General features: G+C 38.0%; 1 protein-coding gene across 10 annotated transcripts in view; it reads right to left on the reverse strand.

Moving 5' to 3' along the window:
* The window catches only part of LOC5567468 (sorting nexin-8), a 64,544-nt gene that overhangs the window by 9,380 nt on the left and 27,957 nt on the right, over positions 1-27,207 (reverse strand). For 9 of the 10 annotated variants that reach the window (XM_021852801.1, XM_021852800.1, XM_021852797.1 and 6 more), the window contains 2 exons: positions 15,353-15,450; positions 14,714-14,805 (listed from right to left, as the gene is read on the reverse strand). In XM_021852801.1, coding sequence (XP_021708493.1) covers positions 14,714-14,805; positions 15,353-15,450 — 190 coding nt within the window. Of the gene's footprint in view, positions 1-14,713; positions 14,806-15,352; positions 15,451-15,528; positions 15,957-27,207 lie in introns of those variants that run through there. The other variant, XM_001657420.2, reaches the window with a different exon arrangement.

Genomic DNA, 27,207 nt, shown 5'->3' on the forward strand with positions numbered 1-27,207 from the left:
CCCGGGATTCCCGAGATAAAAGATGAATATGATGAAAACCACTTTAACGTTTAAGGATTCGTTATCGTAATCATCGTCATCATCGAAACTTCAGCAGCAGTTTTTCTGTTCAAATTTGAAATTTACTCGGCGAAAGTGTGTTCACTAGACTGATGCAAATTTTAAAGTTTTTGCTCCCCTATGCTTATATGGGAATTACTATGAGAAAAGCAAGCAAATCATTCAATCGCTCATAGTGTTTGCCCATTTGCTCTTGGGGATTACAGCTACGTTGATACTGTGAGATACATTTATCAGCTACAACTTTGCCCTAGACCGTATTCACATCGGACCTCTCAGTAATTAGTTCGTTAGTTAGTTAGTGAGTCGTAAATTGAAATTGTGCGTTTAACTATATCGTAATTAAGCATCTGTGATTTTGGACAAATACATTTACTTTTTTCAATCTTCCATCTTAGCTTAGGGGGAACATTTTTCTAACTTTTCTTTTTATTTTGAACTACATTCAAATTTACCGTGCACCCCCGCTAATTTGAACGGTATCATCGGGGTTCATTTTTAGTCTAGTTAAGTTACCCTACGCACAAAGCAAAAGCGTATTTCCGGTCACCTAATTGGCTGGTTTGTTTTGATTCTGCGTTCAGTTTCACAACGTTCCATTTCACTGCATTGCATTCCATGAGCTTAAATGAGTCAAATTAAAAAGTATTCAGACTAAATGCGTTCAAAGCAAATGAAGTACTCAGTACTTATTTATTTCAACACATTTTAGTTTTTAAAAATCTTGGATTGAACATTGTTTGTAGTTATAGATAGAGATTCATATTTTCCTGGGATTTGACTTCCCGGAGAACGGAAATAAAATTGTTATTTCCTAAAAATTACCTAAATTTCGGAAAATTCTCAAAAACGCAAAAAAAAATAAATTGAATGATTTGTTTAGAAGTTCCCAGTAATGTATGTATAAATTTTATATTATCCGTAAATTGAATTCGGAAAATTCTTTCCGGGATTAGAAACCCTGTAAAATGTATGTTTTTGCGAAAAATATACTGCTTCGCGTTATAAAATGAGTGAACTTTTGGAGGGCAGGTACATCACACACCCTGCTGTAGAGATGTCTTGTGTAAGAATTGTAGAGGAAAGAGAATTAGATTGTGAATAGGTTGATACCCAGATATTGAATAAAAGAGAGATGCTGACGTGGTAGCAATATCAGTCAGCAGCCTGCGGTGTGGACCAGAAGCCTTGTGTTTTGTCGTTTATTTATTTCAACATTAACCAACGTGCGAAGTTTGATTTTCGACCAACTTCGCCGCGTCGCAACTCGATCCTCAATAGTGCGAAGATGCGCACTAGAGTGCCTGTAAACAAGAGTGACTTCATGTTTCAGTTTTGACATGTCTCGATTGGAACGCGGATTTGTATACTGCTTCGCGACTAAAAATGGGTGAACCAACGTGCGAAGTTCGATTTTCGACCAACTTCGCCGTGTCGCGAGTCACTTCGTTATAGTGCGCATCTATGCCCTCCACCGTGTGCATTATGCGCACTATTGAAAACGAGTTGCGACACGGCGAAGTTGGTCAAAAATCAAATTTCGCACGATGGTTAACCCATTTTTCAACGCGAAGCAGTATATGGAAATGACAGTTCGGCGCTGTTCCAATTTTGACATTGCCGCCACCCTTACCTAAATCTGATGCGCCGCACTATAGCGAAGTCACTCGCGACACGGCGAAGTTGGTCAAAAATCGAACTTCGCACGTTGGTTATCCCATTTTTCAACGCGAAGCAGTATATCTGAAATTTCTTCATCTATACTTCGTAGCAGACAGACACTTATCAATTTGTACACTCAACTTCTTTATATGAAAACTCCATTTACATAACTTATACAACTTTACATTTACATAATTTCGGCTTTGATGACCGATTTATTTCTGAAGTTTTATCGGTTCTGTCAGTCAGCTAAAACGTTTTAGCATTCGTTTAGCTCATACTTATTAATGTTTTGTAAATTCGTAGCATTGAACCATGTATCATACTTGATGATCTAAGATATGCCTTCTCAAATGGAGATGAATCAACCACGGGCTGAAAATTTCCCTAATAAAGCTGAAAATAAATGTCTTCTCGAACGCACGAATCATTTGAAGTATTTAGGTATTCAGACATATAAGGATAACTAGTGATCATCGGGAGCTTCATCGTTGCAATTTATGGTCCTGTGTTCAAACAAAAATGAATAATTATTTTCACAGCGTAACAAAAATAACATTGTCGGCGTGTCTCAAGGATCAAATTATGTGTCTCTAGTAAATTTAGGTTTGCTAAACCTGATGCCGCCATTAGCAATATTACAGCACGTCACAATTTTAAGTTACAGGTTGCCAAACTTGTAAATACAGGTTCTTTTGATGTTTATAAGAAATTTAACTATGATTCATCTTTTTAGTGATCTGATCCTCCGAACATGTAACATATCTGCAGAATCCATACAAAATTTGTGTTAAATTTATTCGGCAAGACACAATACTTTTCCAAATCATCAACATACAACTTCTGAGCATCGAAAGTATTAACCTTTCGGTCCTCGCACGAATTTTTGTAACGCGAGTAGTCTCGCGTTGTACTTTGTACAACACCCTTGGTTTTGCGAATATCCCAGGAGTCTGACCACTTAGAAAGATGACGTCTACGGCAAAGTTGTTCAGTAGCTCAAGGGCTATCATTATTTTAGCCAAGAAATTTGGGATTTTGCCACTAGGCGGCGCTAGTGAGCATGAAACTTTTGTATCGCGGATCTCAGGATCCTGACCACTTAGAAAGATGGCGTTTTCGGCAAAGTTGCTCGGTAACTTATGGACTATCATTGTGGGAGCTAGTTGATTCAAAATTTTGCCAATAGGCGGCAAAGTGAGCATAAAACATTTGTTTTGCAAATATCTCAGGAGCCTGATCACTTAGAAAGATGGCGTCTTCGGCGGAGTTGTTCAGTAGTTCAATTTTTTTTTCTTCATTTAATCCTTAAAGTTCGAGATTTTGTAAAATAATGATAGTTCCTGAGCTTCTGAACAACTTTGCTGAAGGTGCCTGTCTTAAAAGTCAAGATCCTGCAGTATTTTTATGCTCACTAGCGCCGCACAGTGCTTCGTCCCTTGGACAAAAGTCAAAAAATCAACTTTCATATTGGAAAGAATCAAGTAGGCCATGATGTTGACATATATTTTGAGCGTGTAATACAGATACTAGAAAGTCCGTGCGCTTATCAAAACAAACCAAAACACCAGGTGTTGACAAGTTGTTTCATCGTTATATATAATTTATTGTTTTTGTGTCAATCCAATCCCTCTTTAATTCGCTTTATTCCCATACCTATCACATTTTCAAAGTGAAAGTCGTTAAGGATCGTGTTGAAACAAGTAAGTAGAAGTCATTCCGTTTTATTTTCTGTGATATATTTTAAAAATTGAAGGAAAAGATGCTTCTGAACAATAAGCTCTTTAATACAGAAGAAAATTAAAACTCCTATCTTCTTCTAGCCCATACAAAAAAGTACCTCAAAGTACCTTTCTGAAATCCACTTTAAAATAAAATTTGAAGTATTTTTCAAATTCTGAAAAAGATTCCAGCTGCATATGTTTGCCGATTGTATGTCATCTTATGATTTTTAAGTTATGCTGCCACAATCATCAATAAAGATTGCTTCAAGTAATGGTATTCTGCCAATCCACGTATTCGAAAAAATCATGTTGTGGATTTCATGTACGGTTGTTATAGCACTGATTTTTTCTCCCAGATATTTGAAAACAAGTTAAATGCATTTAGCAAATTTTATTGCTGCAAAAAACACCAAAAATGGGGTAAATACAGAAGATTATACGATATTTTTGTGAAGCAAAACTCCGACTGATTAGCAAAGCCAGTTTTGCTTCCACGCCAACAGAAAATTGGCGATGCAGAGTTTTCCTATTCGGCTGTAAAGGCTGGCATGGGAAGGCCTTTCATACCGTTCAATGAATGTTCAAGAAAAACCTATATATATCTTATCAACAATAATGAACCTGAAGAGCTCGCGTTCGTAGCCTATGTATCAAATTGTTTCTAATAATCATCAAACAGAAACCCACGACATTTCAACTATCTTTGTAGAAAAAAAGATAATGATTCGATTGATATGTTTTTGGATGATTAATAGCTGGTAAATGAATTGTATTTTTAATAAAAATAAATTTTATATAACCTTTTTTATTGGGTTTGATTTTAGTCGTTGGAATAACCCCTGCTTTAATATGTTTTTTAAAATTTGGTTATTGAGACACTTTTACATTTACGCATACCACATACATCGTTTATGCAAACGACTCAAGCATGTTTTCATGCGTTTTTATTTTAAACATTTATTTAAAATCGAGCACTGTTCTATGGTGTCAAATGTAAAACGAGACGTATAAGCCACTTATGCCATTACTGATGTAATATGTGTCATTCATGCCAATAATGAGATTTTTTGTGTATAACGACTTTCTTCTCAACTTCGTAGGGCAAAACCGCATTAAACATCCAGTTCTGACTTTTGTCCCCAAGTGCCATACGTTCGAAGCACTGTGCGCCGCCTGGTTGCAAAATGTCCTATTTCTTGCCTAAAATAATGATAGTCCTTGAGCTACTGAACTACTTCGCCGAATCTTTCTAAGTGGTCAGGCTCCTGAGATATCTGCAAACAAAAGTTTCATGCACACTAGCGCCACCTTGTGGCAAAATTTTAAATCAACTAGCTCGAACAATGATAGTCCTTAACTTACTAAACATTTTTGTCGAAGATGCCATTCTTATAAATGATCAGGATCCTGAAATATTTGCAAAACAAAAGTAAAACTTCCATGCTCACTAGTGCCACCTAGCCGTCAAATTCCGAATAAAAGGCGGTATCATCAGATAGCGCTTCACCTCCAGAATAACTTTACTAAAGATTCCAAGTTTATATATTATCTGGATTTTGAGATATACCCATTTAAAACTGTGGTTTACTCGAACCGTATAATAAAAACCGTCGAGTATTGTTCTTAAGAAGATTCTTGAGGAATACATTTTGGTTTGGTGTAGATAGATATCTTTGTTGCAAAATGATAGCATATAAATCACAACTGTTGTACAAAGTACAACAGTACAACAGGTTAAGAACTTGTTTGATAAAAATTCTATTTAAACATATAGTTTAGTCGACGTACAAGCTGATAAACGTGCATGCAAGTTGACTGAAATATTAAAAAAAATTCAATGATCTATTGAGATATAACTGTAGTCTACAGACGTGCTATGATATTTTAGAAAACAGCAGTGAGTTCAGCAACTCTGCAATGTTTGAGACGAAGCAAAATATTCCGCGGTGTAGTCTTACAAGTTTTGACACAAACTAATATGTAAGGTTATCTAAGAACTCATCTGAATATTGTCCTTCAGATCTACAAGAATAACACAGTAGAGTAAAGTGGGACAATACTTCGAGTGGGGCAAGAGTTTCTTATTAGGATATCTAGGCTAGATATTTTTTTTAAAGCTAGATAATCTACCTCAGTTCCAGGGTCGAATTTACGGGAGAGCGGAGGGGTGCATGGCACTCGGGCCTGCACAAATCTCGACCAACATATTTCTAGTTAAACTTTTACAAATAATTATAATCGATTCAATAGTACATAGTTTTTGGAATCGCATCATATGATTTGAAAGATTCCAAGTGTTTCCATAAATCCTGAATAATGGGCGAAATTCATGCAAATTAACTTAAATAACACTGCGGAACACGTTTTTGTCTCCAGCATCAAAATATCTCTATTTACTTAATAAAGGGTTGCTGAATTCATTGCCGTTTACAGAAATATCATAGCACGTCTAGTTTTTGAGATATTGGCTGTTGAAAATGCGAAAATTGACTATTTCAGCCAACTTGCATGCAAGTTTTCTAGCTTGTAAGGCAATTTGTTTACTTAATTTGCCACAGAATTCGAACTTTATGTGTATAACAATACTGTTACTTGATGTTCTTTATTCCACAAAATCCAACAGGAGAAAGAGGCTGAGCCTCTCGTTACAATCCCTTTTATAGTAGTAAACCGGAAATACAATTCATGTCAAGATAATTGTTATCTTCAAGATAGTACTTATACAAGTTCATCTACCACAGTTTATCTAGATCTTATGACGAGGGATCTATTATAACTATTCAACACCTCCCTGCTTAAATTCGGTTCTATACAATTATAACGAACCTACTACTAATCTCTCCGGCTTCTTTCCTACTCTTCTACTCCTACGAACTTCTATTGTTTTATCAGGAGAACTTCTCGGAGAATCAACACTAACACTTCTCAATAATCTGGGTTCATTGGGGGTTCTCACTGGAACTCTTTTTTCAATTCCAACTTTAGGGTAGATGTAGTCATTTCTTTTGAGAACTCTGGGTTTCAACTGATTTCTACTAGCTAATTTTACCGCTCCATTGATGTCGACATAAAACGTATTAGTACTATTCACTCCCACAATTTCTGCTTCCAGCCAAGATCTGGTGGACCTAACCTCACTTTTATACCACACTAGATCACCTACTTTATATTTTGGTGGGCAACTCCTTCCACCATCTTTCAAAGTTTCCTGATCGTTTACGTCTAAACTAAACCTAACTTTCTTCTTCAACTGTTCGAATTTCATACCCAAATTAGAGTCCAGATCAGTTTTAGGAGTAAACGAAAATACCTTACTAGCAGGCGTACAATCGATAGCCTGACAATAACTGTTACGATAACTAAATAAAAATATATCTACAATCGCCACCAACTTCATGTGATTAAACTTCGGATCGACAAGTAGCTTCTTAATCCCACTCTTAGCAGTCTGGACTGCTCGCTCTGCAAGCCCATTACTTTCTGGCGAGTAAGGCGGGCTTTTCAACAACTCAATTTTCATCGATTTTGCGTACTTCAAGAAGGCATTACTATTAAACGGAGGACCATTGTCACTGACTATGGTATCGCAAACCCCAAAAATTCTGAACACCGAGTTAAGCGCGTCAATCAACGCTTCTGCATCCGTACTTTGCATCATCGTAATATCCATCCATTTAGAGTAGGCATCAATTAAAATCAGAAACGTCTTCCCTGCTAAATGGAAAAAATCCAAATGTATTCGACCAAACGGGCGAAGAGCTTTTGGCCATTCAGAGAACTTTTTCTTAACAGATCGTCCCATACTACTACACACCTCACACTGCTGAACGAATTCTTCGATTTCCTTATCCAAACCCTGCCAAAACACATACCTTCGAGCCGACTGTTTCATGCAAATAACACCAAGATGGCATCCATGCAACAACTCTAAAGTACGTTTCCGACAAGACATTGGAACAATTACTCTCTCCGAATACATCACACAGTTCCTGTACAACGACAAACAGCTCTGATTCGAAAAGTAGAATTTCAAATCTGCTGGAACCGCACTCTCGTTCCATCCGTTCTTCACACTCACATAAAGCTCTCTCATTCTCGGATCATCTTGAGTGGCCTGACCGATCATCTCCAGATCAATAATTTCTGCTTCGTCACTCAACCAACGGAGATCTGCAACATCTTCCACTCCTGTCTCACCCTGAATGGGCAACCTACTCAAAGCATCAGCGTTCGTAACTTTCGAACCCGGCCGGTACTCAATTTCGAAATCAAATATTGACAACATGTGGACATACTTCTGCAACCTAGTGACGGTCAATGACGGAATACCCTTCCTAAAATCAAAAATACTTGCCAACGGTTTGTTATCGGTAACAACTGTGAACTTTTTCCCGTAAATGTATTTGAAGAACTTCGTCAATCCAAATACTACCGCAAGCGCCTCACGATGAAGATTCGGATAATTTTTCTCTGACGCAGAGAGAGTACTAGACACATAGAAGACTGGCTTCTCGAATTCCCCTACTCTATGACACAACACTGCTCCGACCCCATTTGAGCTCGCATCACAAATAATAACGATCGGTAACTCAGGATTATACAACTCTAGCAGGTTGTGACTCAGCAAAAGCTTTTTGCACTCAGTGAAAGCTTTTTCACACTGTTCATTCCATTCGAAGCGCACATTTTTCTTTAGCAGTGCGTAGAGTGGACTAAGCTTCATCGACAAGTTTGGAACGAACTTCGAATAATAATTAATCATCCCTAAAAACGATTTCAATTGCATCACATCTCTAGGTCGAGGAGCTTCCGCGATTGCTTTAACCTTTTCCGCCGATGGACTAAGTCCCTTTTCCGACACCTTGTGACCCAAATAACCTATCTCCTGAACTATGAATTCGCTCTTACTCAAGTTGACCTTTACCTTGTGCCTCTGCAGCTGATCAAGTACTTTGTACAGTGTAGCAAGCAATCCTTCAATAGTATTGCTACCCATCAAAATGTCATCCAGATAACAATGCACTCCCTCTATATCAGCCAGAATTTCATCCATAATTCTTTGGAAAGTCGACGCTGCACTTGAAATACCGAACGGCAATCTCGTAAACGCATACAGGCCTTTGTGAGTATTTACAACCAAATACTTCTGCGACTCTTCCGTAACCTTAATCTGCATGTATGCACCCTGTAGATCCAGCTTAGCAAAATACTTATAACCACTCAGATTGGCGAACACATCGTTGATGTTAGGCAACGGATAATGTTCATTGCAAATGACCTTGTTCACTGTCACCTTACAATCCATACAGATTCTCACACTACCATCTGGTTTAGGAACCACCACAATGGGCGTAGCCCAATCACTATGCCGCACTGGCCTTAGAATATTCTCACTGATCAACCTATTCAACTCATCTGAGACTTTTTCTCTGAGCGTGTACGGCACCTCATACGGTTTATAGAACAACGGAGACGCATGGTCTCTCACGCGAATACTAGCTTCAAAGCCCTCCACTGGATGCTGCAGATTATCCGTAAAAAGCTCCCGGTACCTTGTTTTCAACACAGCGAGTAACTTACTCTTTTCTCTCTCACACTTCTGGTCACTCACTGACACATTCATATTCGCACTATCGCCTAATTCGTGAACAAAAAAGCTTCGCCATTCGGGATACAATAGACTAAGCCAATCTCGACCCATCAACGGACGAAATCTATCCCCGTCGACAATAATCAACGATAAAACGTGAGAACGATCTCCTATGCCCCTAACCTCAACTCTAATCGATCCTGCTATCTTTAGAAAGCTTCCAGAAATCACCTTCAACTTTGCCTCACTTCTTCGAAGCCGCAAATCGGAAAAATTCTCTATATAATCATACTTGCTCATAACCGTATACGTTGCTCCTGTGTCGATCTCGAAATAAAACCACTTACCGTTTAGTCATAACTTTCTATACAGGGGAAGATTTGTCACGTGGTGCAGCTCACTCTCGCTTCCGGTCTGCCGCAGGTCGCTCTCATCATCGCTGCTCTCCAGGCCGTTCATGTTTCGTTTCTTCCAACAATTCCTAACGATGTGCCCCTTCTTACCGCAGCCAAAGCACGTTATCACCTTCCTACCTTGATTCCTTGAACTCTTCCTGGAAAAGGACCGTCTCTCCCGGCTTCCTTGCTGACTGTGCTTACCATCATCTTGGCCACGTGTTTTCGAACGGCTTCGTCGCATGTACTGCCCCGCGTTAATCCGATTGGTATACTCCTGTTTGCTCTTCATCTTCACCAAATCCGCCTCGATTTGCTCCAGGTTTTTCGCCTTGGATACTGCTCGTTCAAACGTGGTGTCGTCGTCGCTGTTCAACAACTCGCCTTGGATTTTGGCGTTCCGAAGGCCAGCTATGAACTTATCCCTGAGCGCCTTGTCCAGATACTCTCCAAAAACGCAGTGTTTTGAAAGTGCTTGTAGCTCAACCGCGAAATCCGCCACATTCTCGAATTCTTTCTGATTTCGCTTGAAAAACTCCACCGATTGGGCTATTCGGTTCTTCTTGGGACTGAAGTATGACTTAAGCTTCTCTATTACCGTTTCGTAGGTCACATCCCTGTGTGTGTCGGGATACAACAACTGCTGCAGCTTTTTCAACGCAGGTAATCCGATGAAGTGAACAATCAGCTTCCGTTTGAACGTATCATCCTTGATGTCGTTCAGCTCGAAGAAATTTTCCGCTCTCTCCAGGTAATCGTCGAAGTCCGCACTTGGAACGAAGTTTTCCAGTGTTCCTATCAGCTTCACTCCACTGACTGCTTCCACTTTCGCAGCCTGAGACCCGGATACGGAAGGCACTACTTCTTTCGGCATCTCCTAGCGATTACTTTACTGTGCACACCGTAGATTCAAACGACACTCGCGACCACGTGCTCTTGCACCACTTGCACTTTTCGAAACGATAGACTATTTATCCACACGCGCTCACCGCAAACTTTTTGCTATTTTCTCGTCGCCACTGTTACTTGATGTTCTTTATTCCACAAAATCCAACAGGAGAAAGAGGCTGAGCCTCTCGTTACAATCCCTTTTATAGTAGTAAACCGGAAATACAATTCATGTCAAGATAATTGTTATCTTCAAGATAGTACTTATACAAGTTCATCTACCACAGTTTATCTAGATCTTATGACGAGGGATCTATTATAACTATTCAACAAATACTTATCATCAAAGTTTGTAATACTTTTGACCCGGAAAAGTTATTTTTTGGTGGTTTAGAAAAGTATTGTATTTTGCCATATAAGAGAAACGAAGAGTTTAGTATGGAGACTACAAGCATATTGAAAAAATCGGTTTAATCTGAATTTAATCGTGCATTTTCAATCAAAATACATCTAAAATGAAAGTTTAAGTCCTCTTTTGCATGCTAGATGGATAAGATGACAAAAAAGTTTGATAAAATATACTTCAAATTTTAGGTAAACATCGATAACATCAATGTTTTATACAACTTTGGCGACCTGTAGCTAAAAATTGTGACGTGCTGGCAAATTTCTGAGAACGGCATCAGATTCAGCAACACCAAATCTGCTAGAGACACATAATTTGATCCTTGAGACACGCAAAAATGTCATTTTTGTTGCGCTGTGTAATATTACTAAAACAAAATATTAGAACATTCAGAGTGGGATTTTGTTGACTTCACAAGAAACAAGAAGCTTAAGAAAGATTTAAGGTGAAACATCTCGGAATCCAAAGATGACCGTCACAATGGGCGACTTTTGCTGCTACTCACGTTTTTGAAGGCACAAAACTGGAGAAATAGTAGGCAAAAGTTCCTGATCTTCTAATGTTGTTTCACCTTAAAAACGATTTGGATAGGCTATCTTTCTGCTTCAATTCCTAACACTTTTCTAACGTGACTTTTCTAACTGAAACGAAACCTTTCTCAATAAAGTTTTAGACTAGGTTCGAATACAATTTGTATATCTGCAGATCAAGTAACAGGACTTAATTATTTAAATATTTATTTTGAAAATGACTCTATTGATCACACTGCATGGCGAGTAGTAGTTAAGTGCCTTGAATATAGGAACTTTAAATTGGTGAGCGCTACCTTGAGAAAAAGAGAACAAAACCCAGTTAGGAATCAAACATAGATAAAAAAATGGACATTGCAGAAAACAAAAAAAAAACAAAAACGTGACTTAATAAGAACCATAAGATAAGAGTTTGATTCTTCATCATAGAATCAAGAACGACATTTCTCTTTTTTTTTGTAATTCTTCGTGACATTAGGGCAGTATTACTGCTCGTATTACTGTATGTAGTTCTGCATGATTTCCTCTAGGAATTTCGTGGGAATTCAGGTATTTTCCCAAAGATTCATAGATTATTCCGAATATTTCTCCGGGCATTCTTTAAGTGATTATTTCCCGTGGAATTCCTCCAAGAATTTTGTTTTGGATATCCCATGAGGATTTTCAAGGATAACCAAAGAAATTACCTAATCAAGAATTTCTACAAAATTATTCTATCATTGAATATATTTTTCAATGAAGTTCTAAGTCCTTCAGGATTCAAAAAAAAATTATAAGATATTCTAGAGTAACAACTAGAGAATGCGGTTGAAGGATTTCTAAAAATATATATGGAGGAACTCTTTTGAAAAAATCGGGATGATCGCTGCAGAAATTACTGGAGGTAGTATCTTTGAAGTGCTCAAGGATTTCCTGGAGAAAATCCTCTACGCATCCTTCGAAAATTGCTGGCAGTATTTCTGGATAATTGATAGAGGACTAGAAGAATTTCTAGACAGATCCCTGTATTAGTCTCTGAAAGTAATCCAGAAAAAAATCTCTAGACAAATCACTAGAAAATTATTGAAGAACCTGCTGAATGGCTGCGTTATAGTCTTTGATTTTTTCTCTGGAGCCTGTAGATTTTTCCATCAGGATCCACTGCAATCAGACCAAGCAAAAAGAAAATTTAAAAGTTATTTTGATTAAAATAGAGACCTTAGAAACCTTCCATTGAAAATAAAAATTTTAGAGAGTCGCATTAAAATACAGACCAGAAAACTCTAGAAAAAAAAACTGCTGCCAGCCCTACACTAATTTCTTCAACTCAAAACTGTTAACCCTCTTAAACCCAACCCCACCTTTTGACTGGGTACACTTTGCAATTTTTTGTATTATTTTGTAGCTCGGAAATCAAAATGATTTTATTTTTGGCTTAAACCTTGGTTCATAACACGCATATAAGGGAAGTTTTTTATGACTTTTGAAACTTTTCTGTATTTTTGAAAAATGTTTTAAAAATTGTATTCTTATAGAACCTAAAAATGACTGGGGTTAATTTAACGTGTTATATAAAAAATCGTATCTCTAATATTTTTCTACAATCAACCTATCACAGAAGAAAAGGCTGATGGTATTGATATTGATAATTTCAAACCTGTTTTTCCATTAGTAACTTGATACTTGATGGGCAACAATTCCTTGCTATTGCGTTGAATCTACGCCGAATGAAGAAGCCTTCTCCATTGGACCCGGTCCTGGGCCAATCGCTTCCAGTCGCCCTGGCGACCATAAATCCTCCTCATGCGACATGCGAGCTACACGCCCAGCCCACCGCAGCCTGCCGTATTTTATACGCTTAACAATATCCATTTCATTATAGACTTGGTAGAACTCGTGATTCATGCGACGCCGCCAGATGCGATTGTCCAATTTACCGCCGACTATTGTTCGCGGCACTTTACGTTCAAAGACCCCAAAAGCTCTTCGGTCGACCTCTTTCAACGTTCAAGATTCGTGGCCGTACAGAGCTACCGGAAGAATTAGAGTCTTGTACAATGCGAGTTTGCTCTTCGTCTGTAAGCTGCGGGACTTCAGCTGGTTACGAAGTCCGTAAAAAGCCCGTTTCGCAGCTGCAATACGCCTTTTTACTACACGGGTAACATCATTATCGCAAGTCACTAGAGTTCCAAAGTACACAAATTCTTCAACTACTTCAAAAATATCCCTACCTATCACCCTGCTTCAATCCGTCTGAGGTTACGAAGGATGTTGAAATCTCACCCGTATACTTGATTTCGATCCTTTCAACGTTGCACGAATCAGTCTAATCAACTTCGTCGGAAAGCCATGTTCCATCATTATTTCCCACAACTCGTTTCTATAAACTGAATTGTACGCCGCCTTGAAATGACCAGATGATGAGTCTGCAGTTGTACTCCCGGAATTTATCGAGGATCTGTCGCAGGGTAAACATTTGATCCGACGTCGATCGGCCCTCACGAAAACCAGCTTGGTATTCGCCGACGCAGGACTCTTCAAGCGGTCTCAATCTGTTGAACAGAATACGTGACATTATTTTGTACGGCGAATTGAGGAGCGTTATTCCACGGTAATTCAGTGGTGTCAGTGCAAAACCAGTGCAATTTCTTTGATTCGAATTCGTGAGATGAATTAGCATGACCGACGCGTACAAATTTCAATGACGGCCTACTTCACCTTAATATTAGTTATTTAGGAAATTGTCTCCTTCAAAGCAGTATTAAAAAAATAGAAGATGTATTATCAACGAGAAGATTTATCTCATAGATTGAAGATATTTAGCATCTGTGAATCGTTTACTGTTGACTAGCGATATCAGCAAAATAAAAACTGACTAGCAATAATGCCTCATTCTCACGTGCACATTCATTTGTTATCAGTGCAATTCGTTTGTCTAACTAACTTCATTGTTCAAGATTGTAGAACGATGCACTCGTACATACTGCCGGCTATTGTAAGATATTTCTATATACCCGCCCACATGTATCCGATATTGATAATGATGATGATGATGATTTAACCATAGACAAACAACCGTAACACATAGAGTAAATTTTAATCAAATTCATCGCCCAATTTACACCCTCATCATCTGGTGGGCATATTGCACAGAATACTGTTTTGTGCAACAAGACCTGCTGCAGCACATGGCGGTAGTGTGAAACGTCAAACACGAAGAAAAAGATACGCACCACGGGTGTGAGGTTTGAAACATCGCAAATTTGAAATGATCGTTAATTGAGCGGTCGATTAAAATTTCTTCAGTTTTACGTCTGTTTGTCTATGGTTTTACTATCAACAATGCATGAAGCGTCTGACCAAAGGGAAACCGATGACGATTGTATAGCAGCACAGCAGAACTTCCAACAAAAAAGCAAATCAATCACCAGTTAATGAATCACTTATATAGTCTGCGTCTGATTGTTCAATCAACTCACCTGTACGGGTATCGCTCCATGAGGTAGGCGTACAGTGCAACAAAGTCCTTGTAGCGTCGTCGCACAACCGTATCGTAGGATTTTGATTTAACCTGCAACAGGAAATGTTAATAAAATCTAATAAAAGTTTAAGGTGTGTTGGTTTCTGTTTAGAACTGTATTTAAAATCAATGATCCAGATGTATGATGTGCTAGTATTATGAATTGTAAAAAGTTTTCTTTCTAGAAAACAAAGGAGTAATAAACGAGTACGAAATTTTACCAAATACCAAATCTAATCTTACACAGAGTGTTACTCTTTTCACACTAGCGTCAACTAGTGAACACTATTAGTGATTGTTATAGCCTAGATGGTTTCTGAGGTTATCACTAATGTTAATTACGGCAAGGTAATCGACAAAAAAAAGTGAATCGAGTAACTTACGAATACAGCAATTACCCTGGTAGAAGTTGACGATATCAAGCTTTATTTGAATTGCTGTGTCTGATAATATTAAATAAGGATCGATTTCAATTGAGGATTCAGTGTAAAAATTGGAATACCATTTTTTGATTTATTCTAATTTACATGAAACTCAACACCCTTTTTTTAAATGACGGAACCCATTGATAAGTTTGAACAAAATACTTGCAACTCACCTCATATTCCGAATATTTCAGAAACAGTCCTTTCTTCTCCGGAACGAGAGTTACCATAATATTAGGTTCACTTGGACTACCGTCAACGGAATCGTCACCTACAAAACAGAACAGATATACAAGTTATCAATAAGTATCGCTATAATTTCAATCGTAGAGATGTATATTTCACCCACTAGTTTCAATCATCTTTATTTGTCTATAAACTATGTTCGAGTTATACGATCACCTCCCACAAGCTTATATTCGCAACTGGATCAAATGCTATCCAATAATTCGCCACTTGATCACATACAATACACAGTCGTCGTCATATGACGCCGAATGGTGTCATTTTGCGATAATCTTAAAAGGTATACAGCCCAAACTCTTCGGTCGTCTTATCAACACAAAATCCGCTAAACAAGACGCTAATTTCATCGCACTCGGAGCGAAATCGCAATAAAGTGAATCACAATGTGTGTAACTGGTTCTACTCGGCGTCAATTATTAGCATCGTGAAGGAACGTTGATGGAATCACAAAGTAATCGAAAAGAGTGTTGAGGTGTGGCAAAAGGATTCCCCCGTCTGCAAACAAAGCCCTAGAGATTGACGAACGAGTAGTAAAGGACGCAGACAATAATGATGGGCAATGATCTGCAATATGAGGGAATCCGGGGTAATATGCACCCCTGAGGCGAAACGATCCACGATGATCTTTTAGCAAGGATCCCATACATACGATTTGACAAGAAAAAACTCCATGAAAAATGTATCAATTTTTCCGAAATATTCAAAGCAACCCTAAAAAGTCGTTTTACGCATACCAGATAACCCTAGGAGGTATTCTTCTTTTTCTTCTTGGTGTTACGTCCTCATTGGGACAAAGCCAGCTTCTCAGCTTAATGTTCTTCCACAGTTATTAACTGAGAGCTTTCTTTGCCAAAGTTGTCATTTTCGCATTCGTATATCGTGTGACAAGTACGATTATACTCAATGCCCAGGGAAATTAGGGAAATTTCCATTACGAAAAGATCCTGGACCGACCGGGAATCGAATCCAGACACCTTCAGCATAGCTTTGCTTTGTAGCCGTGGACTCAAACCACTCGGCTAAGGAAGGCCTCTAGGTAGGGAGCCGGATCCTATTCTTGGCACTTTTGATTCACTTCGGCAGTGGGGTTTTTTGAAAGCTACGTAACTCCTATTTGGCCAGAATATGTGTCGTATTGAAGTGCTTCTCTTTGCAAAGTTTCAGACATTTTGGCCGAGAAAACCCCCCATGCCAAAGTGAATCATGGAAGTGCCCAAGTAGCTCTGCACCCTACTAGTTCTATTTTGCTCTTACAGCAAGCGACTACAAATCAAAGGTGATTGAACTCGACACTATAGGTGGAAAAGATACAGGATATAAACGGTTGAAATCAGGGATTGAATCCTGAGAAAATTGAGAGAATCTTTCACTTATCGCTCTCATAAATTGCAGCACATCATGAGAGCCCGTTTATCGTAAACTGCTACACTAACCTGGGGCGACACTAATCGGATGTTCGGGATTGTTTATCGTGTCAATAAAATAAAACATCTGCCCCCAATGGTAAACAAGAGAGAAAAAAAGGATTTTATCACCGCTCTCTCTTTGAGGCTCTCTTTCTCTGCTCTTTTTTATAGAACTTGTTACAATTTGCGATACATTGTCGACCATGGGCCGCTGTAGATGGGATTTTTAATAGTGCGCATGATCGTAGTTTGAAAGTGAGAATGTATTTTGTATCATATTAAAACTAAATATGGTCGAACTACAATTTTGGTCTAGTACCTCCTATCCCCCAGCTTCGGACAGCTTCATTTGTTACATGATATCTTTGTAATTTTTGCACCAGTGTCTTCAAATGTATTCATTTTTCTCGGATGATCATGGTATCAAAGATGCAATAAAAAGAATGCAGGTCGTTCGGCCGAAAGGGTCGTTAGGCCGAAATAGCATTTGATCATTTACTACTATTTCAAAAATGATTCAACACATTCAGCAGTGTTTTTTTTTTCTTCTATTAATCAAAAGCTGTTCTTTCTAGTTATTTTTACAGCGGATATTGTGGGCTTCTAGGAAATGCAAATTACCCTGATTTAACAACTTACAATCCATTCGACCTGAAAATTCACTCGGCGGTTTCTAGGCAATGATGAAAATTGGCGAACAACTAGCTTTACTTGCATCTATCGTGCTCCCGAGTAATCGAAGCTAAAGTGATTCGTGATCGTGTTCGTAGCTGTTCAAAGTCAATTGTGCTTTTGGGAAAAAAAACTGCTTCCCCTCCGAGATTTATGGTTTTCAAGGGTTTTTGACTACAAACTGGTAGTTTACTGTCGATTTGATGATTATACAATTAATTTGTCTTTCAAAACCATAATAAATTACACATTACTCGGTTACTCGCGAGTAAACGTTCCGGAGCTTTTTGTTGCTACTTTTTGTATGTTCTCCCAAGCAGACGGGTATGGACTTACTCACACCTTATGGGTTGGTATACACTCGTGAGCTGCTTCGTGATGCGATCTTTTCCACCACTGTTTCTAGATAACGGCATGTTAATTGTCCTGACTTCAAATTAGATTTCAATTAGATCAATTTTAACATGATTGCACTACCCATAAAACTATGACTGTCGCATATGGATTTTCGATCTCACACCTTTTTTTATCGCAACATTCATGTTTTAATATATACTTTACTACGCATATAAAATTTACCGTAATAATAACTGGACAAACATTTGAAAAGGGCCCAAGAAGTTTTGAGCCTTTGTCAGAAACGTTGCTGTTGAAGTCTTTTTAGCCCGCCCAAGCAAACTAATGAAATGAAATTTTTCTAATCAAAAAAAAAATCTTGAACATCAAAAGTACTCTTTAACACATATAGTTTGAATTATGTGGTGAATTCAGCATTTCAAAAATGGCTATGGATTCATCAACCCTCATTTAAGTAAATAACGGAATGGACCAATGCACGAGTTCACTAATTTGACGTTTGAGCGGTGCCGAATTCACTGGTTTCCATGGTCACATAAATAACACGGCACCGCTCAAACGTCAAATAGTGAACTCGTGCATTGGTCCATAGTGAATCTTATAACTCCCCCGAGACTCCCTTGGGAACCCCTGAAGAGCTCGAGGCTACCAACCACTCCCGGGTAACTAGCTCAGTAACATGAGACCCCTGAACTGTGTCGCAGGGTCGGCATGTTACTGGGTAATCGGAGGGGCTTCGCGAACAAAGTATGAAAAAAAAGAAGATTCACATTTCTAACATTTATTTAAGCCCTTGTGTGGCGTGTGGGTGTGGGTCGAACATTGGTGTGGCGTGTAAGCGAGACTTTGGGAAGTACTGTACTCACTGCTGCAGCTATTCTTGATTCTTCTACGTCGCGTTGGCCCACACGGCTGCTCCTGCACTACCGTGTGGCCAGAAACTCGCAGCGAGGCTGCTCGGGGTTGGTGATGGCGGAATGGCTGATCCAGCGGACGTTGCCGGTGATGGTTTCGGTGAACAGGCGTCTTCCTTCATAGGCGAAATCGGCACGGCCCAGGACGATACCGGAATGACCGTGCCGAGAAGGGACCCTCCTTGGTGGTTAAGGCCGAAGGCCTGAGGGAATTGTCCGGAATCGGACGAGGACGAATCCTTTGCTGTTAGGCTCTATTGGTACCAACTGGTTACACTATCCACTACCCCGATGAAAAAATGTAAAAGCACGAAGTGATTCACATTTTTTTTTTTAACTATTTACAAAATCATCTTCGGCTCAAGCGGTATTGTGGATGTGCAACTTAAAATACCGACAAATAAAACAAACAAAATAAATATTTACAAGATAACGCGCGAAATCATAATAGTACTATACATACAAATTAAAATAATAAATAATTACAAATTAATAAAATAATATATAAAACGTGCACTATTTGAAACATTCAATTACGAATAAATAACAAAATTAATCCCGAAATATGGGTAAATTAATTCATTTATACATATTTACAATATTCACACTTAAACGGTTTCGCCGAGAACCCAACAGCTGATATCTCGGTAATAATTTGACGATTCTCGGTAAAACTTTTACCGAGATCTCGGTAAACGTTTACCGAATCTCGGTAACGTTCGCCGAGATCTCGGCAAAAAATTCGGATTGCCGAAATCTCGGTAAAATAAGTACCGAGATTCGGCGTTAAAATTTACCGAGCTCTCAGCTGTTGGGTTCTCGGCGAAAAATTTTACTGAGGTCGGTGAAATAATTTAAGTGTGTTCACAGCAAAACAATTTTACAACCCTATTTATACTATTTACATTTTATACAATGAACTAATTTACAATGGCGTCACGCTGCTTCTTCCATCGGGAAGATCACCTTTTACTGCGGGCCATGTTTACAAAAAATGAACGATTTCGTTGTGCATCCATCCACTTCATGTTCATCCGGTGAACATTCGTCGTCCGGATGTTGGTCCGGATGTCATTTTATGTAAACATTGCCCGCATTTAGAGCAGAAAAGAAAAAGAAAGTCGAGGATAAAAGAAGACCGTGGATAAGTCCATCAGATCACATTCGATCTTCCGCTTCGGTGTACCCCTCGCGCAGACGGGATTCATCGGCGGGCAATCTCTCAGTAACAAGAGACCCCTCGAGCTGGGTCTCAGGGTCGGCTTGCTACTGGGTAAGCTGAGGGGCTACGCGATCAAAGTGTGCAGTGTACCGTCACCTGACTAGGGCTATTGAAATGGGTGGATTGAAAGATTGAAAGCTAGGGTTTTATTTGGGTAAGATTGACTATTGCGGGTTTCTAGAATTATCCGAATTTATTGCAAGCTATTGTGGGGGTGTGGGTGTTAATGGGTTTTCACGTACCGGTACGACTTGCTGCTTCTGGTTGCTGCCGACGATCTCCCGATGTCCTGCGAGCGCTCGCTGATGCTGCTAACAGGCTGATGGAGTTGTTGCTTGACGGACAGGTGGTAACGTTGACGGCACTGTAGACGTAGTGCCGTAAGGGGTTGGTTAAATAAGGCGTCGTCCCTCTTTGACGGCAATCGACACGGCCCAGGACGGTACCGGAGAGACCGTGCCGAGAGGGGAAAGCTCTTTTACGGTTAGGGGTGAGTACCCCGAGCTATGGACCTCCTTAACGGTTATGACCGAAATGGCCAGATTCAGCCTAATCCAACACCACTGAATACTAGAAACGTGACAGTATACAAATAAAAAATAGCACGAATTAAAAAAGGACTAACAATTTGTAACAATCGGTTACAATCTGTTCTACTTTTTAAGTCTCAACTAGAACAGGGTCTGCTTCTCAATTCAGTTTTTTTTTCTTTTGAACCTTTCACACTTTTCTGAAACACTTAAAAAAGTTTGTTAATTCGTTCGTCATTTTGTTTATAAATCTATATTGAACAGTCATGCTTTTATGGGAAGTACTCTGCTGTATCAAGCATACTTGTCCCATGGTTTCCAAGATTTCATATTCCAACTGCAAAGTAAACGTCAATGCGATGTAATAACAAACTCATTCGTCATAAATTACGTTAATTTCAAATCCAAAACAGATTTCACCAGTAAAAGCGTATCGTATTATAGTTAGCGATCGTTCTTTTATTTGTGCTTTGACGGAAGTTGATAATTTTGGACATCGGTCTTGTCTTTTGTCAAGACTCATCGTTATACCGATTGGATATGATGGAAGTAGTAATGTATTCAATTACGTGCTTGGCATATGGAGCATGGATGGGCGTATGGAGAGTACGCGCCAAAAATTAGGTCATATTGGCCTTAAAAATGGAAATATTGAAAGAGGATTCTTCAATGCCTTATACAGATATAAGAAAAGAAAAATGTTACCAATTATACCGTTAAGCTACCATTCACCGAATTCAAGCACCTTGAAAAGTGACGTAATTTTTTCAAACTGTTTATTTCACGTACCAAGCATAATCTGCCCATTAAGGAAATAGTAGACATTGAGAAAACATCGCTCAAGCTTGTCTTTTCAAACAAATATTCAGAATTATTTAGTTCATTTCTGCATGTCATATAAATTTATAATAATCGCGTAGATCACTCATTCTTGAAACATCAGTAACGTCATATTTTTCCACAACATTTTCAGACAAACTGCGTTAATTTTTAAATGCATAGTAAAGTATGGATTGACACAAGAGTTTTCCGATGGAAAAATATGTGTTGGTTCGGAAATCCAAATGAGACAGTTATGCGTTTATAGTTATAATTGAAGAAAAAAGATAGTAATATGTTTTCAAATATCAGTTTATAGTTGAATTCGAAAGTTGTTTTCAAAAATTTTGTGCTTAAAAAATATTTTCCTCGGAGCTTTTAATTATGGAGGACTTAGTTTGTGAAGAAATTTTAGGGATTTTTTTATGTTTACTATTTTAAGACGAGTGTTCTGAATGTGAGTCATGTTAGTATGATACAGTCGCCTCTCCACATCTCGATATCAAAGAGACCATCGAGATAAGGAGAGATAGAGACAAAGAACAAATTTTTGATGAATACTAGATTGAAAAACACTCCGTTGCCAAGAAAGTAATACACAAACAAACGTCATTTTGCGCTACAAATTTGTTTTGAATCCCAAAACTTTGGTCTAGTAACCTTTGATATTGGTCATATCGACATACGGAGAGAAAATTGAGAACGAAAAATCAACAGAAACACATCGAGATATGGAGAGTGAAAATGTATGCAGACTGAAGGGACTCATGAAATCATCGACATAGGGAGAAATATCGAGATGTAGAACATCGGGATGTGGAGAGTCGAATGTACATATGTATTTAGTAATTGAAATTCAATATTGATGACATTTTCGTAAAATAATTCAATTTTCGGATTGAGGCAGCAGCACAAAACCTGTATCAAATAGGCAAATTCAATAAAGCTTACACAATATCCGCACCACCTTTGTATAGGCAAATACAACCGATTTGTGGAAGCTTTATTGAACGCGCTCCACCGTCTACCGAGTTGCGCTGCTATGCGATAAGATAAGAATATTTCAACCGAGCTCATTGAAGCATCGGTATCGTTGGGCGATCATATCAGCTATAATTGGGAGATTTACTAATTTACACCAGACCGAGTGTTGCCCCTACAGTTAAAGCCAACTCTGAACTAACAATTACAGCTTTAATGTGAAACAGCTTGGAATCCAAACATGGCAGTCACAATGGCCGGCTTGTGCCCCTAACCACGATTTTAAAGTTACTAATCTAAATCTAAAGAACGAACGTACGAAATTGTTCTTCCTTATTATAAACATTCTGCTAGGGCACAAAGCTGAAATAAAAATTGCAATTTCGTTTGATGCTTTTTTCACGAGATTTGTGCCTTCATAGTTTGGTACATTATGGAATTCAGATTCCAAGCTGTTTTACCTTAATATAAAAATTGCGAACGATTTCTTATCAGTATATGTATGTATTTTTCATTTGCAGGGCTTGCCAACTTTGCTTTACGCCTTGTCATTATTCAAAGTAGGTATGTTAACACACTGCCGTTGAAGGACGGCTAGGTTAGGGAAAGCTTCGACGAAGGCCTGCATCAGTAAGAGCTACGCGAAGCGACGAGATCCGTGTAATCAGCCCTGTCTGTTATCAAATGTTAGTTGATTTTGTTTAATTTTACTGGCAGCCGCAAACTCTGAGATCCAGTGTCGGTGCGCAAATTGAACTTCATCTTGGTCACGTAGAAGGTATTTAATGGCTTCTCTTGACGATGATCGTGGATTTGATGACGGGTTCTTTGTTTTCAAGCTGCAAATGCAAAGCTCGATATGTTTTTTTTTATTCGATATCGTAAAACGCAAAGTGCTCGTTAGCTTTAGCGAAGCTTTGGTAATTACACAGCTGGTTCGAGCCAATCATCAAAATCCCCTTTGTCGTTTTTGGGTTACAGAATCACCTCCGATCTTGAGAAATTATATTTTGTCGATATTAATACGCCTAAGGCCATTTTACTTGCTTGCAAGACTATTAAGGTAAAGGTGCACTGAGTGCAGTTTTTTCATTAGCGTTTCCTCAGACCAAGAGTTTCACTATAGACAAGTTAAGGCTAAGTAGCACGTCATTCATTTTTGCAACAATGATGACTTTTCAGCTTGCAATTTCAAAGTGATAAAACTCAGTCTTGATAGTTTATATTGACTTGAAAAAAGTATCACTGTACGCGCTACCCGAGCAAAGTCCAACATCAAAACAACAGCAAATTGAAAACATATTTTGTTTTCAACATCAAATCGATATCACCATTTGATATCAGCTTATTTAAATTTTATGTAACATCAAATTTTACTTTCATTCTGCTATTATTCTGAATTGTTAGCACTTTTAGCAATTATTCGGAGTTGTATGTTTGTTTATGCTAGAAAAGAATAAAATAATTCTTTTCAACTTTGGAAAACATATATTTCTAAAATGGTTATATGCAAAAGCTTTCGAGCTTTTCATTTGTAATCATCAATCAACTTGAGTGTTATATTTACATAATGAAATGAAGTTCCTAGTATTACCTCCTGTTTTTATAGCAACGTTAACACATTGTCGAAATTTAAGATTGATTCTTTTTAGTACTACAATATCACTTATTTCGTACACCCAAAATAAATCGGATGGCGGATTTCCCTCCTAGCGTATTAGGTGCTAAATCCACCTATTGATGGTAAGATTCGCCTCCTAAGCGTAGACGGGCAAACCCGTCAATTGAAATCGAGCACATTGGACTTGAAAATTCGAGCAATCTAAATGTTAACGCCCGACCCACACAATTGCACAACCAATCCGAAGCCGAATGATGGCATCGGAAACGCACACTTAGGCAAATGGTCACGCGGCAAATGGATGGTGGACATGTCAGAGGAATGGAATGAATATTGCAATATGAAACGCTTTATATATTGCTTTTGTAACTTCTCTCATCGAGCCGTCGATAGGTGGGTGTAGTTAGTACTGGTTTATAAATCGGGAGGTCCTTGGTTCGATTCCGAATAAGCGCGAATATGTATTTTGTTTTTATTTTTTGGTTCTTCAGGCAAATTTATGAAATTCAACCCGATTTCTTGTGGCGAATTATCATAATAGATTCCGGTCCCTGTATTTAGATAATCATTTTGCTTGAGTGACTATCGAAATAAGGTACCGTGTGACAAATAGGTAAAGGAAATCATATAGAGAGGGTTCTTAAAAAATAAAATGAATAAGATCTACTATATTTTTCAGATTGTTTCTTACTAAATCTATGCTATATTTAAATTTAATGTTTGTGCCAAAGTTCAAGGTAAATATTGAAAATTTTGGAAACTAGTGGAACAAGTGAAAATATTGTCGTTTTAAATGACTGAACTGAAACTAAAAATATAACAGTCAGATCTGTGATTTCAAATGGCCTCATTTGTTAGAGTATGAATACACAAAAAATCACACATAAATACATAATAAACATTTTGTTCTTTTTAAAACAATTTTCTTGAGTTAAGTTATTTATTTAGCAACAATGTTACTTTTATTAAAAGTAATAACATCATCGAAAATCAAACACCATTCTATTTTACCGATTTTCTACTACTCATTTTATATAAAGTTATGTTATCTCTTTTCTAAATAATGTATGTATTGCCTTTATCGAGCGGATTTAACCCGGTCAAAAGTGTCAACATTCTTGTACCTACTGAATAAGTCATTACTTGAACTTAGTATCCAAACTCATGCGTCATCCGTTTAAGCCATTCAGAACATTACGATGTACATGTTTTTTAATTTCTTTATTAGTATCATTCCAAACATTACATTCATTTCTTATATCTAGGTGTTCTGTGTTAGACAACACTATCATCCTAATTTAGTAAAACAACTTTAAGATTTTATTAACAACATATTACATTTCCCTGGCTCATCACCCGAAAGGCTTTTGGGTTTTACATATTTCGACATGTTGAATCCAACAAAAATAGTCCGGTTGAAAACCCCGTGTAACACCATCGTGACCTTCCCTTGTTAGCTACCCCATATACCCGATTGCCCCAAGGCTCCGCCACAAGAATTTTGCCTTAGACACCAAAATATGAAAAACAAAAAAATAATAACAAAAACTAGAATCGAAACTGCAACCTTTGGATCCTTAAACATAAGCCCACACCACAGGCCTAACATGGTTTCTCATGTATGGAGTTCTCTACATCCCACAAGATGGAACCATCTTGTCACGGAGGACAACCTGCAAGAGGAGCAAAATACAACACCCGTTGGACAGCCAAGTGCGAGAAGGGGTGAGATGATATGTTCTATAAATATATTTAAAGTACCAACGCGGTGCTGCGGGAATTTCTTACTTATACCAGAGTCAAAATCTATATGTTTGTATATCTATATTATCGGCAATAACTTATACATTTGCAGTGAAAATAGAATTTCATGCCGTGCGTGTTGGATTGGGTAATATATTAGGGAGTAACAAATAAACACACTTGACTATAACAGTCGGGCGCTTTATAAGCTGAATTTTATCGTTGACGTTTGCTGATTGATTTACTTTTCATTTATTTACATTTTGGTCTCCTATTAGTCGCATGGTTGGGGACGGTATGAGACTCCTCGAAGTAGGAGACCCAGGGTTTGTGGGATTCGATTCATTTGACGATGTAATATTGTAATCAAACATCTAAGTGTGCATACAGCAAACAGGATTACCGTAATTTTTTCGCAATATTAGAAGTGGAACAATTATCACGACATGGATGTTTTATGTATCTTTTAACAATTACTTATCAAAATAGAGGCCGTTGATAAACCCTGTGATCATTTAGCGGGGAGGGGGTATCTAGCCAAAGACCACGGTCCACCCATTTGTGTTTCAAAGAAAATTCCACCATCAACTAAACCTGAAAGGTTTCATTAGCAGTCGAATGGTTCAAATTAAAAAAAAAATTAAATTCAATATTTCATATCTTCTTTACCAACAACGATTTGAAGACGATTAAGATTTCTATGGAAATTAGTATGACAAAATTTGAAAAATATGTTCCCCACATGTTAGTACTGTAATGTTAATACAAAATTATCTCTAAATGAAAACTAATTCCTCAAACAATAATAAGGAACACTGCAGTAGAAACAAATCTTTTTTGAGCTAATTTTGTTCGGGATTTTTGCAGAAGTTTGTCACACTATAATCTCATATTTCGCTTAATAATAGCAAACCAATTCATAAATATCTCTTCTCCCATTTTTCAAATTTCTGTTTCATTCATGAACAAATGAAACACATGATCATTGGGCGAGCGGGGGGTTATTCGTCTAAACCACACAAAAGCACGAGGGGGGAGGAGGTGACTGAAAAGTCAGGAAAAATGTTCACGTGGTTTATGGACGACCCCTAAGAAAGATATGGGGATTGGAATTTCAAACTTTTTTTAAATTTTAAACCGCTCTTATTAGCAGTCATTTACATTTACCGTTATATTTTTTTTTTGTAAAGAAGATGCAATAGTACCTAATTGGAATTTACAGAAATTACAATAAGGTTTAATTATCGCACTCAACATTTTACACCAAAGCCAGATTTTCTATATTTTTGGAATTGATATACATAAATAATAATTCTCAAAAAACTTATGTGCACAACATAATCGCAAAATAATGGTGAACGCGTCACGAAATGATTTCTTATACCCTTAAGTGGATTTTTTGGTGTTGGTGTTCGTTCAGAGGTTTGCCAAGCCGCATAACTAAATAAAATAGGGTGTCTTTGAGCTTGTTGTGATATACTTATTTGAAAATAGTAAATAGGCAAAGAATGTTCGCA

Source organism: Aedes aegypti, chromosome 3 (genome assembly GCF_002204515.2).
Source record: "Aedes aegypti strain LVP_AGWG chromosome 3, AaegL5.0 Primary Assembly, whole genome shotgun sequence".
In the NCBI taxonomy this organism is placed as follows: Eukaryota; Metazoa; Arthropoda; class Insecta; order Diptera; family Culicidae; genus Aedes; species Aedes aegypti.